Source organism: Zootermopsis nevadensis, unplaced genomic scaffold (assembly GCF_977971745.1).
Source record: "Zootermopsis nevadensis isolate Lab colony 2312 unplaced genomic scaffold, Znev_1.0 Znev_ptg000050l, whole genome shotgun sequence".
In the NCBI taxonomy this organism is placed as follows: Eukaryota; Metazoa; Arthropoda; class Insecta; order Blattodea; family Termopsidae; genus Zootermopsis; species Zootermopsis nevadensis.
The window spans coordinates 5,019,964-5,038,823 of NW_028259182.1; the positions used below are offsets into that span (position 1 = coordinate 5,019,964).

The 18,860-nt window shown below is 45.0% G+C and overlaps 1 protein-coding gene across 2 annotated transcripts in view; it reads left to right on the plus strand.

The window, feature by feature from the left end:
• Positions 1-18,860, plus strand: part of LOC110838525 (uncharacterized) — a 139,633-nt gene that overhangs the window by 101,578 nt on the left and 19,195 nt on the right. For both annotated transcript variants that reach the window (XM_087361094.1, XM_087361095.1), the window contains 5 exons: positions 8,014-8,382; positions 9,552-9,678; positions 10,377-10,833; positions 11,244-12,607; positions 15,405-15,975. In XM_087361094.1, coding sequence (XP_087217220.1) covers positions 8,014-8,382; positions 9,552-9,678; positions 10,377-10,833; positions 11,244-12,607; positions 15,405-15,975 — 2,888 coding nt within the window. The remainder of the gene's footprint in view (positions 1-8,013; positions 8,383-9,551; positions 9,679-10,376; positions 10,834-11,243; positions 12,608-15,404; positions 15,976-18,860) is intronic.

Sequence of the window (18,860 nt, forward strand, 5' to 3'; positions counted from 1 at the left end):
AGGATTACAAGGCCAGCGTTCTAACCGCTAGACCACCTCATCTTTTTATTATTTAGTGTTCTGTCTGACGACAGGTCCATATGAACAGGATCCTTCCATCCTTGGGACCTGTTCATATACGTTCTTGGCAGATGATCCAGAAGTGGTTTGCCATTGCCTTCTTCTGTGTGTGAATGGAGTAATTGTTGGGATGCCACGGAGGAAAACTCTGTGTTGCCTAGACCACGGCCTAGACCCAACACAAGTTATAAATTCGGGCACCGCCGGGAATCGAACCCGAGACCCCCCCCCCCAGGATTACAAGGCTAGCGTGGCTTAAAAAAGTTACGTTATTCCGCCCAAACATTTTACGAAGATCCACGCCATTCATTCTAATCTGACGCCGTCGTCAGAGAGTGAACGGAAAGACAGACGAATTTGGCTACTGTCATTCCGGGAACGAAAATCTTTCATTCTGATAAGGGCTGTTACTTCTGACTTTCGAAGAGTCTGCGTATCTGACGGCTTATCAAAATGAGAAGTTTCTCAGACCTGAAAACAAATAATTAAGTAATTAAAGTATTCAGCTCCCATTTTATGGCGTCAAACAAGAGGGCTGACTGGTTGGAGACGGTTTCTCGTCAATTTCATTTCTCCCTTCCGTGGAACTTGGGGCTGCTTTCTCTGTTCTGAAAATCGACTTTTATTCACAATACCCGCTGTCATGAATCTGCTCTGCGTTTGTTAACCAGTGCATTTTGTTCCTGCTTAGAAGACACATTTCTAATTCCGTGGTGCGGGGTTCATGAACAACTAATCAACTCATTAAGTCAAGAAACCCGAAGGTTCACTATCGCTTTTACAACAGTCCGCCACTGATTCCCGTCTTCAGCCAGATGAGTCCAATCAATTCTTGCCTACCCGATCAATTTTAATATTATCATGATAGGTTAATATGTGTAGGTCTCCAACCTGTCTATTCCTTTCGTGATTTCCGAGTAGAATCTTGCGTAGTTTTCTCGTGTGTCCCGTGCGTGCTACATGACTCCGTCGTGTCCTCGCGTTTGTTTCTAGAAACAAAGGCCCACGTGCCAGTTCCTTTGTGATGTATATCTCCTTTACATAAGGACCAATCCCGTTAAGTAAATTGCAAGTGACTCTCCCTAATGGTGTGGAAAGCCGAGGAGGAACCGAACAATTGATGATCCATTTTATGGGTTTCGGGATTGGCGAAGACGTAACAAACGACCGGGGTTTGGGGTCGTGTTGCTCGGAATGTAGGTGCAGATTAACGAATAGCGGACGCCAGTTCTCGTGGAGGAAGGCTCCAGTGCTCTGTCCCTCAGCTCTCTCTTCCTGTACGTCTCCCTTCGAGGATCAGCAGACAAGAGAAGACGTCTTCCGTGCTTCTGCAACCTGTTTCGGCTCTGTCAGAGCCTTTTTCAGTGTTGCCTACCATTAAAATACATCTCCGGTCTCCAGCATTTTAACTACAGCCTCGTTCATTGTAACTCTCACCGACCTCCTGAGACAAAGGAAAAGCAGGGAGTTATTTTACCAGCGAGGTGAAATGGGGCATTTGGATTTCCTTCCTGTATAAAATTTTTTCTCGCGTCCAGTGAGGGGGAGGGGGGGTGTTGAGGTTAGGTACTGGGCCTGCGCATTCATCCGGATGTCAGGAGAATGTGGATCCCGGGGGAACAGCCACAAGTCAAGAGATAACAGCTGTGGCTCTCGGGGAGTGAGGCAGGAAGATAATTGCCCAGAACAAAACATTTCGAAATGGATATTGCCTTTTGGTGTTTCTTCAGCGTGAACTGAACTCTGCCCTGCGTCTCTCTTTTTACAGAAACGTGTAGTTAAGTCAATTATGAATTGTCTGCTGTAAGGTTGAATGACAGGAAGAAATTTTACCCGGAGTTTAATCCTTAGAACATACTTTCCTTTGTCTCGGGTTGGGAGTAAATCCTCTTTTCCTGGTGGTTTCAACGTCCAGTTTAGTGTGAAGAAAAACTTATTCTAGAGCGTCAGTGAACAGCAGGCGATTGAATTATGCTTCAAAGCTTTTCTGTCCTCTGCAAAGAAATATGGCAGCGACGTGAATCACCTATTCCGACCAACTGATTCTTGTAATGGAGACGCGTCGTATTTTCTTTGAAAAGGTTAGGTTAGGTTAGGTTAGGTGAGCGTTGGCAGTGTCCCGCGGCACGCGTGTGTGTCACCCCAAGATCTCACGTGTCCTCTGAATTGTTATAAGAAATTGTATGTTAGAATTTACACAAACACAGGATCCTCACCGATGGTTCTTTAGGGCAAAGGACTTGTACGAAGAAACACGTTTATGTCCGTCTTGCCAGGCGAAACTTTGTGGTGTGACGTCATGAGATCTCTCTCCCTGCTGATAGTTTACGTCAATTACCGAGCAATATTTGTTGAACATGGTACATCTGTACTGTTGGTCGGCTTGGTGTTGTTCTGAGGAGAAATTGGCAAGTGAGACATGTGGTTGACCTCCAGAGGCACTGCGTGGTTAACCGGTTTTGTGAAGGAGGGACGCGAACTGCGCGCCAAAGAGACACGACACTTCTTCGCTCTCTGACATTATTTGAAATCGTGTGACAGTCTTTGGTCATTTTTTTTGCACACGAAACGTCCATTTTACCAGTCAGAAGCTTCGCCCCAGTCCTCCAGATGTACAAATGATTACTCGCCGGGCATGTATTCGGAAGTACGGGCATCGGATTTAAGGTCTTTCGACATTTCCCTCTGCCCTTTCAGGGGAACGACGACCACTTCATTTCCGGTCTAACCTACACACTCGCCTGCCCGTGCAATTGCATGATAATGGCTCTAGGCCTTTTTGCCATCAGGACATAAACCTAAAATGGCTGTCGGAATGGTTGTTAATTTAGGTGCCCTTTCGATTAATATCGATTATCCGGATTCGCTAGCAGCTGCTTCGACTGAAGGAGACGGCGAAATGCTTCCAGTTTGTAGCGGGATTTCAACCCTGGCTGTTCAGCTGAAACAGCTAAGAATTAATCCGCGCGAAGATACACAGAGCTCTGACTCTTTCACGGCTTAATGCACCTTCGAGCGAGAACTTTTTGTAATGTGGCGTTCAAGGTTGGCACCAGCAAAATAAGGATTTGAGTAATTAAACATTCAGTTCTAAATTAATTTTGCCTGTTGTTTTGTATGGGTTCGAAACATGGTCTCTCACTCAGAGGGTGGAACACAGATTGCAGGTGTTTGAGAATAGGGTGATGAGGAGGATATTTGGGCCTAAGAGGGAAGACGATGGGGCATGGAGAAAACTGCATAATGATGAGCTTAAAAATCTGTACTCCTCCCCCAATATTGTCAGGGTGATTAAGTCGAGAAGAATGAGATGGGCAGGGCATGTAGCGCTCATGGATGGGACAAGAGGTGTGCACCGGGTATTGGTTGGGAAGCCTGAGGGGAAGAGATCTCTGGGGAGACCTAGACGTAGATGGGAGGATAATCTCAGGCAGGTTCTATGGGAGATAGGAGTTGAAGGAGACAGGGTCCGGTGGAGGGCTTTGGTTGGTTCGGTGATGAACCTTCGGGTTCCGTAAGCCATCTGGTTAGTTAGTTCAACGTCCCGGTGGGTAGGAGCCTTTCGCCCGTGTTCCGTCGCCAATTCCAGCTGATAACGCAAATTATCACGAGAAGATTTACCAGATATGCACAGTGTAGTTATTAAAATATAAAATAAAAATACGGCTGGTTAAAGCGGACGTGTTAACGTATCTGGGAACTATAATAACAAGGAGAAATGAACATTCAGGAAGGAATTAACATAATTGTGACTTCAGGTAGCGTCAGGTGCGTTGTAGCTTAGAATTTTCCATTCTGCTGAGAACAGACACAAAGATTTCATTTGATCCTGCCCCCCGGCGCAAGTGTTGTGCTTCATCTGGAAATCCTTTTGGTTTGTGAAAGGAATCGGATATCCAAGGAATTTTCGTTTCTTGCTTGCAGGTTGAAATTGAATCGATTCTCTTTTCCCGATCTCAGAGAGCAGCTACGTTTATCGGATCTTCCCGAGGCTGGCCTCTTCCTTTATGGATCACCTCGTAATCCCTGTATCTTCTGCTTGACGTATGGTCGATGTGTGCGACAATAACAGCGAACAAGAATCCAATTCCTTTTCTCCCCCTGCCAGTGGTACAGCATCGACGAAGAAGACTTCCCGAGGGTCTCAGCCTCTGTTGGCCCGGGCTTCGGAGCTTTCCTCAGGCACTTCTCTAACTCTGTGGGGCAGAGGCCGGTTGATAAGCTGATAGTCGCTCAGCTGGTAAAGAACTTCCGTGCTTCCTGTGGAACACCGATGTTCATTCCCGTGTTGTCGAGGACCATCAGCCACCGGTCTGAAGCCAATCCGCAACCTCGTGTACTTAGTCTCTAAGATTCATCTGTGTCGAGGTGTCGTAAGTGGTCTGTTCCATTCGTGGTTTTCCAACTAAAATTCTGTATGCATTTCTGATGTTTATCGTTCATGTTACATAACTCATACGTATTATTATTATTCCATCTATTCACCACTTTATAGGGTATTTACTTCCATGTACCCGAGACAAACCTTGCCCCTGAGGTACGTAGTCCAGCAGCTATTTCCGGAATACATTTTGTTTTTAATACGTGTTACATGTATTATATAGTTTTATCGTGAGGGATGACTACATATCTTTCGAATGATGTAAGAAGATCTTAAAATGGCGGTTTTAAGAAGTTCCCTGATGTCGTGTTCGCCAGGAATGTTGGCCAAATATTTTCTGAGTGACTTGGAGACAGTTTCAGTTGGAGTTACTTTTGCGTTCAATTTCCACATTCGCTGTATTTCAATGAGAAGGTCCTTCTATTTCAAGATCTTCTTTGTTTCCTTCTTAATTACATTTCCGTCAGTCGGTATTGCTTTATCAGTTAAGAGATAAGTTCAATTTTTGTATCGGATTCTAATATCTGGTTTGTTATTTGGAATGTTTCTATCTGTTTTGACTTGTTGGTTCCATAAAAGAGTCATCCTGACTTGTCTCCACTGCCTTCGGGATGTGTTCACACCAATTCTTCTTTTCTAGCTTTAACCCAGTTATTATTAAGTCAAAATGCAGCTGACTACAGACACGATCATGTCGTATATATTGCTTGTTATTATTATTATATACTTAGGCATATTATTTAACTCAATTACTGTTAATTATTTTGTAATAAATTAATGAATTGATATATTATCATTATCATATTGTACATTTATATATTTGGTTCATTGTTTGTTTTTGTATTGTTATATTTATTGTTAGTGCTTGGCTGTCATTGGCCTCTTTTGGCTGTTGCCAACCACTCTAATAAGTGAATTGAATTGAATTGTTATTAATAGTAATGGAATTCACGAAGGACTTTGGTGATCTCAAACCAGAAGGACTTTGTGCCTACGAAGGATTTTAATGACCTCACTTCAAGAGGATCTCATGTCTACCAAACATTTCATAACGGTCACAGTCCATTGAAGTCACATGACCATCAAGGACCTCATTTGTTCTTTGACACTAATTCAGCTCCTTCAGAACAGAATACTGTAATCCATTTCAGAGGGGAATATAGGCCTACTTTTTTCTAATGCTACGTAGAGCCACGTTGATTAACTGCCAAGACTTTTCAAGATTGACAGTGATAGGAGCTGTTGTGTAATGCATTGTTATCGTCGTTGGTCCTCGCACTGCGCACAGTTTGTCTCTGTCGTCGTACTTACAAACAGACCACGTGCTTTTTGGGTTCTGAGTCTTCGTTATTTTGAAGCTGTCAAAAATTTCTCTAGTCCGTAATGAGGTAAACGGTAAAGTAGAAGAATCGTGTATGTTGTCATTATAAAATGCCTATTTCTCAAAATGGCGGTGTCGCGTTGCAATTATGACGTCCATCAGTTCTTCCTCCCCTCCCCGTCCAGTCGGTGCTCCATCTAACCTAACCTTCGTTCTTCTCCGTTACCCCTCCGTTCCATAAGAAAAAAGCACACAGAAGTGAAAACAGCTCAGTGGATGGGACGCCGAATTACGGGGGGGGGGGGCGTATTCGCAGGTGACAGATGGAGCAGCGGTGGCGAAAATGGGACAGGACACCCGGGGACAGATTTTTTTTAACGCACTCACAGTTGTTGCACGTTGGAGGCCTACTGGTGTGACGGTCCGTCGACTTTGTAGCTCAGAATTTGGGTCTGCGGTCTGTCCTTCGGGAAATAGTGGATCAGCCTCGTTGCGAACAGGGAGTGAGGCGTGATTCTCTTGGGGGTTGCAGCCCATTGATTTATCCGTCTGTTCTCCTGTTTCGGTCCGTCTGGTCTGTCAACCCCCCCCCCCCTCCCCCCCCCCCCCAAACCATTCACAAAACCGTGTTTACGTGATCGAGTCTTTCAGGCCCACTCAAACCGTCGACTGTAATTCTGTGACAAGACGCTGCCTTTTCGCGGCTTTACTTAGACGTCACATTGGAAGAGTCTGCTGTACATCGCCATTGTCGCCCTGATGATGGAAGCAGTAACCACCTCTGAAACGTCGGTAGACTTCCACCAGACTACACGCTGCTACAACCCAGAAGTCAGCTATCTTCAGACTCACCGCCGTAAAAACCTCAGATCCTACTCGGTCGATCTTTGTAATGGTGAAGTGCAGTGTTTTCTTCGCGGTACGGACTGAATTATATTAAATGTTACTTAGACGAGCTTCGGCTTCAAAGGGTCACACTGGCGTTTTAAATTGCCTGCATGCGGTTACATTTGTACAGGACACAAAGAACACGTCTCACGAAAAAGATGGCTGTCTTCTGGGTTGTTGCCCTGATGATGGAAGCAGTAACCACCTCTGAAACGTCGGTAAACTTCCACCAGACTACACGCTGCTACAACCCAGAAGGCAGCCATCTTCGGACTCTGCCGTGAAAACCTCAAATTTTATATAATTAATTATAAATATGATGATATAGATACACGCAAAGGTTAGTGTGATAACGTTAATGGTAAATGCTAAGGCGATGTTAAAGATGAAGGATAATGTTGCAGATGCTCTTAGGGATAATGATGACGATGATAATGTGGATAAAGCGATGATAGTCGTATCGTTAAAGAATAGGACAATGAAAATGACAAAAGAATATCAGGATTATCATCTTCATGAAAGATGATGATAAACACTTGACTGCAATCAAAACTTGAAACTTTTCTCCAGTCGTTCGTAAGCAACGCCTTTGAGCGAATGTCAGCGAAGTCTTTGGTGGTCATTTCGTCGTCCTTCGCCTTTGGCTGCGCTCAGACTTCTAGAAGCAGGACAGCCGATGGTCTCTTCATCCGGCGTTCTCCTCAGTACCGAGTCCTCAGACACCGCTCCTCCACTCTGATTGACCGACGTTGTCGAACTGAGAGTTCATACAGCGCGTACCCCAGTTAAGATACTGGCGCCTGGCTTCAGGGATCAGGGAGGAGCTGGTCCGTGCGTGACGTATGACCTGACCCCTCACCGAAATTCCCTATATTCGACTGTAAGATGTTTCGGTACTTATTCTTGGAGGAACTGAGAATAACCATGATAGCAGAGACTGGAGCTGGGTACGTCCAGAATGAGAACGGGCGTCGGTCCTTGGGTATTTAACAACACTGTATCAACTTCAGTGTTATGCACGTTAGAATGAAACTGGAGAAATTCTGGACAACTGGGTGGAAGGGACTGGGGAGGAAACGGTCGTGGCCTGACGTCAGCACCATCTGTAAGGTCCTTCGGCATTTATGATTCTTTTACTTGGAAAAGACGAAAATGTTTAATATTTCTTATTCATATCGTCTACGTCACTTCGTAATTTACCAGTAGGTATGTCCGTAGTTGACGGGAACTTCCTTTCCGCATTGCACGTCGTAAGATGAATTCTGCATACAAAGATGTTTAATACGAAATTGTATAACTTACAGATCGCGACGCCAGTTCCGTCAAGACGGGTTTGGTTTACGAAATTTACTTTTTGTTCCAGAGGTGACGAGCTCCAGCGTTCGCTGGAACTGCTGGACAGCGTGCTGTCCGAGTTTGACGACCTGGAGAACGGCAACGGGGGTGAAGCCGAAGGAGGCGCCCCCGTCGAGGCCCCGGGTCATGTGTCCAGCACCCCCGAGGACGAGAGTCCGTCGCTGGGAGGACATCACTCAGAAGACGATGGCTACATGAGCATGAACGGACGTCGCGCGAAGTTCGTCCTGAGTTTCCGCCCGGTCCCTGACGAGGGTCAGGCCCTGGAACTACCCCCGGCACCTGACCCGCCCCCAGACCCACCCCCGACAGAAATGGCAGACTTCCCTCCGCCTCCTGAAGAAGCAGCTCGCATCATCTCGACTCTGCTGCCACGGTACGTCAGTGTAGACGCAGTGGAAGTACTGAGCTATCCCGGAATTGGCTTCAAATAAGACATTTAAATAAAATCAGCTGTTTTTCGTAATTTTGGGCTGAAACGTGCTTAAACGTCGCTGTATCATTCCGCGTACTATATGAACTTCTCCTTTCACCTTGAAGCGCCTGGCTGCTTCTTGTAGAGAGAAATATTACGACAACCAGTCTCGGAATTGACGTCTAGATCCTCTCGGCCGCCATTTTCCTCCTTCGAAAGTATCAGGCAACTGTTTGTTTCGGAATGTGTCACGTGTTGGTTGCCGGATCAGATAACAGAGGCCTCTGCTCTTCAGCGCTGAGGCCAGTCTCTGAAGAAAAATATGTTCTGCCCTTATTCATCTATATGCAAATTATATTATATTTATATAAGCATTGAAATTCCAAGAGGAATTTTATCGGCTCGAGTTGGTACCATCCGCCGTGGAAATAAAGAACATAACAGTAATTTGAGAATAGCTTGTTTTCTGGGTGGTGGCGCCATGTGGCCTCCGTCGCACTAGGGGCTCTGAAACGTCGGTGAAGTTCTGCCACACTACGCGGCGTCACAACCCTGAAGACGGCAGTCGTCGGACGCACCGCCGCGAGACGCGCTCGGGTTTTAAGGATTCCGTTTGTCGTTTTTGTGTGTAATGTGAAGAACAGTGATCGGGAAATGCATTGCATCTAGAAAGTCCTTTCGTGGTTTTCTGCATTCATGCACTCGTAATCAAGCACTTCTCGTATTTTTCTCGCACGACCACTTTCCAAGGTCACGTTTGTGGTAAACTTAAAGGTACTCATATGATTTTTTTTTTAAAATTCACTTAAACTTTAAATTGTGCAATTCAGATTCTGAATTTTATTTGGTTCTTGCAACCTGTTGTGATAATCAAGATTATACGTCACGTGACCACTTTTGAGGCTTCACAAAATAGGATCATGAACGTTAAGATCTACTCTGATATCAAAATAATGTCTTACTTCTCTGACTTAAACTTCAGCTGCCCCGATTGGCCGTAACTTAAGATTCTGAATCTCGCTATTAAAATCATTCGCGCTTTCACCTCATTTCAGTTCAGTAACATAAGAAGGATTATTTGTTCCCACGGATTGTTCAGCGGCCATGTTTAATTCTGCGTTTCCTTCCAGAGTTTCCCCCGGGAACTCCGCCAAGAGAAGCAGTGTGCGACGTGGCAGGGCCTTCCTGAGCGCCATGACCCTGCAAGACCGGCAGATCGCAAACAGCAGAGTCACGACGGCCACTCAGACAACCCTGGTGAGCGTCCTCGGACTCACTGTCCACTGCCTTCCATTTCATTATAGTTCTTCCTTTGCTCTATTTTGATTTTGGGTTCCCTTGGCATTTGATTTGTCTCACGAAAGATGTCAGTAGCTGTCGGTAGCGTTGTTGAAATGGCGCCACCAGCAGCGGACAAACCTCGAACAGTAAGCATTCGTGGTAGTGAGGTCTGGTGATCTTGGAGGCCATTGCTTAAGTTCTTCACGCCCAATCCATCGAGTAGAAAGAAGTTCATCCAGGAACGATCCTACATTCTTACGGGAGTGTGGGTGGGTCCCGCCTTCTGTGACAATCAGATCTGGCTGATGATACGTGTGGTTCTATCTAGCGGCGATGAATGGAAACTGTCTGACATGGTCTCTAACTGTACCTTAAACGTGCTCTGATGATTTGAATCCTTTCGTCGTCAAGAGCATTTACGGACCCCCTGCAGGCAATAACATTGTCAGGGTCACATGTAATGACGATTAAATCGATTTATTTATTTTAGTTTATATAACGACCCTTTCAGGCTATATAGCGTCAGCAAATTTAATGGAAATTGGCTCAGTTTTTGGTTCTGACACCGTTTAATAAAAAATACTTATTTGCATGTAAAGTACATTCCCCGATATCAGCAACAGCTGCACGATTTCCCCTTGCCCAGAACTGTAATTGCTTTGTTCTTTCTGCAGCCGAAGACGCGCCACCGAAGACCGTACGGGTGGGATACAGCAAGTAACCAGCCTCCCTTCCACCTACAAGATCCCCCAAACCCTCAGTTTCGCTTCGGAAGCCTGCCGTATGACGGCGCGCTCGAGCACGCGCGGTTCCCGCCTCCGTGGCTGCAGAGACCTCTGCCGCCGCGAACTCTGCCTGGCGCCATCGAGCGGCATCGCGAGGTACGACGTCGCGGCTCGGGAGACGGCGGCGAAGACTCACTGCGTCCCCTCGACGAACTCGCAATAGACGACGATCGAGCGAACTTCTCGGACGACTCCTTGGAAGAACTCCTGCCACCTCCACAGACCTCCAAGAGGAATAGCATCGCCTGGGAAGTGCCCCTCAGTATCGATGACGCCGATCCCCTCCTCACCCCGGGCAGCACCAAAGTCGTGGGCAGGAGGAGACGGAGATCTGGTGACCACTCAAGTACGTGTTGCAGAACCCGGAGTCATCATCAGAATTGCCCTGGAACCTATTGTTGCCTCGGAGGACTCATTGGGATGAACTCATTTTCAATGATATCAAATCATTTTTGGAGTAAATAAAAGTCATGAAAAACTGAGTCGCTTTTAACAGTTCACGGTTGGGACCGTAACCAAATGCCTCAGAAACTGATGCAGAATATTAATGTTTCCGCCATAATCATCCCACAGCACAAATACATTTTGTCACATTGAAGTCCAGTGACACATTAAAGACAACTAAATTTTTGGTAAATATAAGCTAAAATACAATATACATGTTTTAGGGTTCTTATCTCAGATTGTATATTTATACGAGCGTCGTCTCCACCATGCTGCACTTCAGAGACCTAGTGATGTGTTTAAATGTTCCAGGTACAGGATCAATACACCAACTAAGAAACCATGAAGAGTGGCCAGAGCCCCCAGCAAGTACTGAAGATGAGGCTGTGTCTCCTTTCAGTGACTCCTATTATGATTCCTCGGCCACAAATGATCACGACGAATGCGGTTATCTTACGCCAGGGCTGTATGGCAGAAACATGACTCCTAATGGCACCTATGTCATTCGGAAGGGTCGAAAGAAGGATAGGAAGTGCGTGGGGGGTGTGATACAACCCCCAGAAATAGTCGAGATTGATCAGCAACCAAGATTTGGTGATCTCAAGCGTTGCAGTTCAACATTTGACAACATCAAGTCCCTCCTCAGAGAAGGGCTCTTGGAGGGTTTGGATGAAGCTCCTCCAGATTTCTCCCCGCCATCGCCTCCGGCCCTCGTACGAGTTGTTTCCTTGCCGAGTCTGTCCAGTGAGGACCCTCATCATCATGAATTCTTTAATGGTCTGTGCCATCATGGTGAGGAAGACAGTCGCCAGTGCTCAAAGACTGATGTCCGTCGCCTTTCAAGGCCATATGAACTGGCTGTGACAATGGAAGAGGAGGAAGATCCAGTATATTGCTTCAGTCCTGATGACAAAGAGTTCACGGAATCAGATGTAAATGAGGAAGAGAGAAGATTAATTGAACAGTTGGAGAAACAGCAGCTTAGTACGAGTTCAGAGTCCCTCCCTGCGGGAGACAGGTTTTCGTCTCACGAATGCCAGCTAAAGAAGATTCTGTCAGATTCTGAAACAGTGTCTCACGTAAACGAGGAATTGACGTACTGTACCGAGTCAAAGAAAGGTGTGCAGCATCATAAGAAGAGAATGTCTAACTGTTCTTTGAATGATGTTCCTGAACATGATTCGCAAAGCGAAAACAAATCCTGCGGCAAACAAAAACAGAATCAGGCTGCCACAGTAGAGTCTGACGCCCAGTGGACGACAGCTTCAGAGATTAAAATTGATGTCCACCCAGTGCCTGTTGTGCAGAAGGATGAGCTCAATGGAATCTCGAACAGAGGTTCTGAGTCTGGGGAAGACTTCACGGTGGATGTGATGCAGCATGAATTTCCACCCCTACCACCATCTCCTGTTGAGGAGGACGATGATGAATACTCGGAGATCCTTCATCGTAGTCCTACTCAGACAACAAAAGGGAAAGCTGATACTTTGCCAGAACCTTTTTACCGTAGTCTCGAGCCCCCAGGTAGCGACCCTTGCGGCATGCGTTTCCTCAACCGGCCATGCCCGCCAGAGCCTCCGCATCATCACGAGACCATTTCGAGCCTCAAGACTCGGTCCATGGATGCTGGTTTCAGTAGAGGCTACTGCAGCCACAACTCCAGCTCCAGGAGAGAGGTGAGTTTATCTCACAATTTGAGTTTGTCAAGATCAAATAGTGTTCGATTATCACTTTCTTTGTAGCCGTTAATAATTAAATATTGCCATTGGGATTTTGTGAATAAGGGTGCGTACTGGCCCCAGTCCACATCATTCAACTCTGTTTCTTTATGATCCATTTTATCATGTATTCCTGCATGCCCACGCCTCTGAAGTGGATTGTATAAGTCTGTTGTCTCGCCCATCCGTGCACATATATAGATTAATTTCAGTCACCTTACAAAATGTCATGCTGTTAGCATAGTTTTTATATAGACAAGTACAGGTGAAGAAGGTGTTGCTTGTTGTTAACGACGTTCACAATTCCACAAAAAAATAACCTGGGAAGTTTCTCTTTTGTTGAGGTCTGGATATTTGGTGTATTAACCTTGCTATTATTTATAAATTTATGTATTATCTCTGGGTATCATTTACTGACTTTGAAATAATGAGAAATTTATGCACCACACATCACGGTTGAGTGATTGGTACTACTGCTTCATATTCGGAATATCTTATTCAAAGACGAGTCATCCAAATGGTGGCTTTTTTAAGTCTCTCCAGGCAAATGTTGAGTAATATTTTAAATTAGGGCAGAACTGTTTCCCTACACTTCCTTGTCAACTCATTAATTCGCTAATCTTACTTAAACAAACAAGAAACCCATACTTGTTTAATGCAATTTTTCTTATGAGCAAATTTTAAAGAAGCCACTCATTTCATAAAATAAGTAGGTAGTCTGTTAGATTTAGGTCTTATCTTCATTACAAATTGTGCTGCCACACCTTCAGAGTTATATAAGCTGATAAAGGAACTTCTCTTTCAGGGTTCTCCCCTGAAGTTTTAAAAGTTATATTTTCCATGTAAGGGCCCAAGGTTGTTTTGAAGCCTACATTATTATCTCGCGACCTGCAGCCACGTTTGGTTCTCACAGAATGAGATCTTATGTATGGCTCTCATTTAAACAACCACAGTATAATAAACTATTTTAATGCCATTAATATGAATGACGAAAATAAAACGTAAATCTGTAATCAGTGTAGCCAACCTAATTTTTTCTTCCCGTTGTGTGAGGTATGTCTGATATACGTAACTTTATGGAGTTTCGTTTCAGGTAATTGGTTGATGAAACATGTGTTAGGCAGTGGATGATGCCTGTAACATAATTTACGTACGAATATGAGTCATAAACTTTCCGTAATGATTTATTTTACAGTTTGTTGTGTTGGCTGCGCTGCTTATTTTACTCGAAAGAATAAGCGCCAACACCGTACGATATTGTGAAATACTTTCGACCTTTACCGGCTAGTAGTGTCATACATAACCTAACATGGTCGTTCTGATTTCTGTAAGCATCAAAGAAGAGCCGCGTGCAGTGACACGATTTCTGTGGGCTGAAGGTCTACCAGGTGCAGAAATCCATCACAATATGGAAACAGTGCTTTATCGCGGCGAAGTGTGTACGAAAGGATAACCATATTCACAACCGGTCGCACAAAATGCGACCGACTAAGTTCTATCAGGACGCTCGTCCTTATCCACTGCGGAGGAAAACGTTTAAGGAGTCCGTGGCATGATTCTGGATAATCTACGGGTTAACTATCAGTCGTGGTTCTGCTCAGGATATCATCCAATATCGACTTGGATTTCATAATCGTTCTGCAAGGTGGGTTCCAAAACAACTCACAGAAGAGCAAATGCAATTTACCACAATAATTCCCGTCCTCACACTATCAACCGAACCATTGAAAGCCTCCACTAACTGAACCTTGAGGTGTTGAAGCGTCCTGTGTATAGGTAGGATTTGCAGTTTTCACAGTGGTGAGACTGCCTTCTTTGTTGTAGTGCCATCCAGTCTGGTAGAAGTTCACCAACGTTTCAGAGGGCCTTGCTGCCTCCATCATCAGGGCCCCAATGATGCATCAGCAAGGGCCTCTGAAAAGTTGATAAATGTCTTCCTGACTACACGGTGACGGAAGACCATGTTCACACTCCATACAGTCTTGATCTGACTATCGCCTGTCTCGTCCACCGAAAGATGCTTTGAGAGGCTGCCATTTTGCCAGTGACCAAGAACTGAGAGAAAAGGTGCATGCGTGACTTGTCTCAGTAGCATTCTTTTTTCTGAACGCATACAGAAGCTTCTGGACTAAGTGCGTTGAAAAGGACGAGGACTATATTAAAAAATGATGCTGTTGTACGTACTCGTCATTGTATTATTTAATAAAAAATTAATTGCGGAAACTTTTCTGCCTTGCCCTCGTATGTTTGTCTATGTTTTATTTCTGGTGTTAAGACCAAGAAATACAATGGACTAGTCTTGAGGTTGTAAAAGTGATACAAGTGCATCTCAGTTTGAGCGTCTTAGTACCTGATAAATTGAACATAAGCAATCCCCTGAGAACTAGGAGAACGCCGCAGCTCACAGAATCATGGTCAGCATGACAAAAGCCTTTTGGAAAATTGGAGATAGGGGAACTGCTGCTTGTCACAGTAGTCGTATATTATTTTGATGAGCCTGACACTAAGTGAAATGGTGGAAGGTGTGACTCTTGTCAAGATTTTAGGTCAAATTCTGCTGCTGTTTTTCATAAGAGGAGATAAACTTTTGGAAGTACACACAGCTCACTCCATTAGAGGCACTGAGTGTTAGAACAATATTATAACTATTATCAGTTCAGTAAAACTATGAAAGCAAATTTTATTACATCTCCCAGTAATTATGGATGTACGAGTAGCACATTTCAAGCTAAAACAGTTTATTTGTTTGATACAGGTTCCTTCAGAAAGACGAACACTGCCATCAGAACTGCCAGGGCCTTTACGACGCCGAACGTTCCAGAAGCGTTGTGCCCAGTCTCCGCGAGAGGAAACACTGCAGACATCATGCTCGCTTCCTGAGACGCCTATCTTTGCCAGAGGTTGTGATATACCTCGTACCCCTCACCGAAGAGCACCAGATATTCCGGGCATGGCTCGAACAGCTCCTCGACCTGGAGGACTCGCCGCAGGCGGTTACAGACGAGTCGGGACAGGTCCGCTGCCAGGTCATGCAACGGGGGTTACACTGGGAACAGGAGGATTGAGCCAGGCACTCGTGGGTGCCGAGCTTCTGCGACTGGCGGGCGGCCCAGGCCGAGGCTGGTACCCGCGACATAGGCAGCAACCTCGACCTGCCTCCATCGAGCACCTGGACCGCCTCACGCCCGGACACAACACACCAAGTCCATGGGAATCGAGAGATTCCAGGAAACCGCTTACACTGCCTCCAAATTTGTCGCCCAAGTTCTTCCATCGTTCGCCACGCGAGGCTCTCAGAAGAGTCACCAGCCTTCTGATCAAGAAAGGTAAGTCTGCAACAGGTTTATTTTCGTAGCAGCAAGTCTGTTGGCGCCTTGCAGGTCCAGATTTTTGATGGCTTCTTGTGTTCTTAATTTTTACCTTGCGTTGCATTCATCACTGTCAATAGCACTAACCCTAAATAAATACCAGGAAGATTGGCCCAAGCAAACAAATGTATGCACTAGACAAGGGTAACCAAATTAACTATGTCAACATATATAACACACTGTTCTTTCACCATAAAGTAATCTGTAGCCATCAAACAATTTTTTTTAAGTTGCAGACACAAATCTGATGAATTTCTGTGATAAACAGAATAGGGCAAGGCATTGGAGTGATACAGAATTATGCTAGCCTTCAATGTGAGACAAGCCGAGGGGCTGGGCCGTAGGTTAGACCCCTAACGTTGGACCTAAAGTATGATGTCAGATGCTATATTGTCTGAAAAACTTTTGTGTTTTGGACATGAGGAAGGAATTTGTTTTTCTTACTTTGAGGTGGTTTTGTTCAATTGCATCGGTTACCATGTGCAGATACGTATTTTTGAGCCAGCTTAGGCTAGGGACCCACTGGCGCGACTAGCCGCGTGCGGCGTGTTAAGTGTTGTCGCGCGCGGCTGTTATTTGTATTGCTTTTTGTAGTTGCGAAACCCACTGACGCGGCGCGGCTGCCGCGCCAGTGGGTCCCTAGCCTTATGCTGTAACATTAGTTGTCGTTAAATCCACTAGATGGTGGTTGCTACTTCAGGAAGGAGATAGGTGCATTTGTAGAGTGGTGCCATCTGTCAGAGACGCGTAGAAACTGTTGGTTTTACTGCGTGATCGACCCTGACAGTGAAAGATAATGTGATGGGGTGTGGCTTGTCTCAACGCCGGTAATGGCTACCGAGACAAGGCTGTTCCGAGGCCGATAACCTATCACGCGTTAAAACCAATGTTTTTCTGAATCGAACCAAAGTCGGAGCTTTCGAAAGCGTAGTCTGCAAACTCCCATAGTAGATTGTGGACATGAAAAATTGTCATTCTCACCATGTGTTATGAGGTTTATGCTAGTAACATCGACAGGGAATTTAGCTGTTACAGGAAATGCGAACCTGTACATACACATTGATTCCTTAATATGGCTGACTAGTGCAGGAAAATTGCACTGTTGTCAAATGTCCTTACATGCCGGTACATATATTTGAAGTGGCCCCACAACAATTGGTTCTGAGCTTGTTTTACGACGCTGCAACGGCTTAGATTATTTACCTTATTTAATGACAGAATTATTATTAAACTATACCATATTGTGAAGGTCCGAGGAAGGCTTTTTACATTATTGAGTCTTTAGGAAAGAATGTTATTTGAACGTCCGCTATTATTTGAACAACGTTTGGCTCTGTCCACATCTTCACGTACTCTTTAAGTTACAGGTACTTGATTTAACTGTTTAGAAGAGGCGTTCGTATATCATTTTTCTGATAAGTCGAGCATAGTTGCCTACCAATTCTTGTAAACCCTGACAGTAGATAACATTAGATCATCCGTGGCTGAGGAATTACGAAATCATCTAGTGTCATGGTTAGCGAAGTAGGATTCTGTCCTTATGTGAGAGACTGGGGGTTCGTTTCCAGGATATGTCTGACCAGCAGAGACTTTCATGGCATTGTTGAGTCCTGTCACCTGAATCATCAGAAAGTTCTTTGAAATCTTTACCACTCACGGCGAAGACATAAAGCTACTCGCCCACTGCCTTAGTTTTGGTGGGGAACCCAGAAGGGAAGAGACCATTTCGAATTTCTTGTATCAGATGGAATAGTATTGACGCAAATCGCTCTCGGAGCCTCTCCTTATAAGAAACAGGACGGTAGGGTTTGCACGTGGCTCGGATCGGTGGCGGACTCTTGTGGAACCGGTAGGAAAACTTGTGGTTCCGTATAAGGAAGTCTTCTGAAACTGTTAAGCCGGTGTGCCGCGAATTTTTTTGATAAGAAATTACAGTTTCCGACGTTTTCATTGTGAAAACGTAACATGTTGTCTTTGGTGATTAGAATTCGTAATACAAACACGGAGAGGTTCATCATCCATGGTTTTATCAGACATGTGATGTCGTGAGGCGACATTTTGTGGTGTGTTCCGCGAGTGGAAAAAAAAATGTTAGCGTAACATTGTTATAAGGTGAGGAATTTCCTGATAAGCTGAATAGCTGTAAGTTTTTCAAGAAGGACTCTGATTCAGTTACAGAAAATGTTAATTGCTTATGCAGAAGGTTGGAGACGAGCAGACATTGGCTGCTTGTCCGCAAAAATGGGATGCTAAGCGCCTCCCACAGTAGCACCAACACGCCCGACGGCCATGTTGGAACAGCTGCACAATCGATCCACCTCTTGGTGACGAATCTGATGACGTCACAACAACGTGACTCATAGAAAATGAAAGTGGGGTAGTGAAGACATGTGATTCAGTGGTTCTGAATCAGCGTAACCGTTTCGATTCCGATAATCGAACAGAAAAAGTGTGCAGTTTCATTGTTGGATATTCAAACGGCACGTTCCCTGGAACTAATGCACTGATTAGCTTTTGTTTAAAAACGTAGTTGATGCTAAAAAAATGTCGGCTTGTCTGTCGTCGTGTTCCAGTATTCGACTTTTGAAAGAGATGACCTATTTTCATGAAATTTGTCGTGAAAGATGTTGGAAAGTGCCAGATGTTAAGTCAAAAATAATATTAGAAGTACTGATTATGTGTGTGTCTTGTCCGTCGAGGCATCTCGTAACCCGGCCCGTCCTTTGTACGAATGGCCTTGAGATCATGTCAGGAGGTTTTATGGCAGAGCCGGAGAAGAACATTGGATCGTCCTGTCGTTCTGAATGGCCGAATACACACATATTTTGCTCCGTACCGTCAAA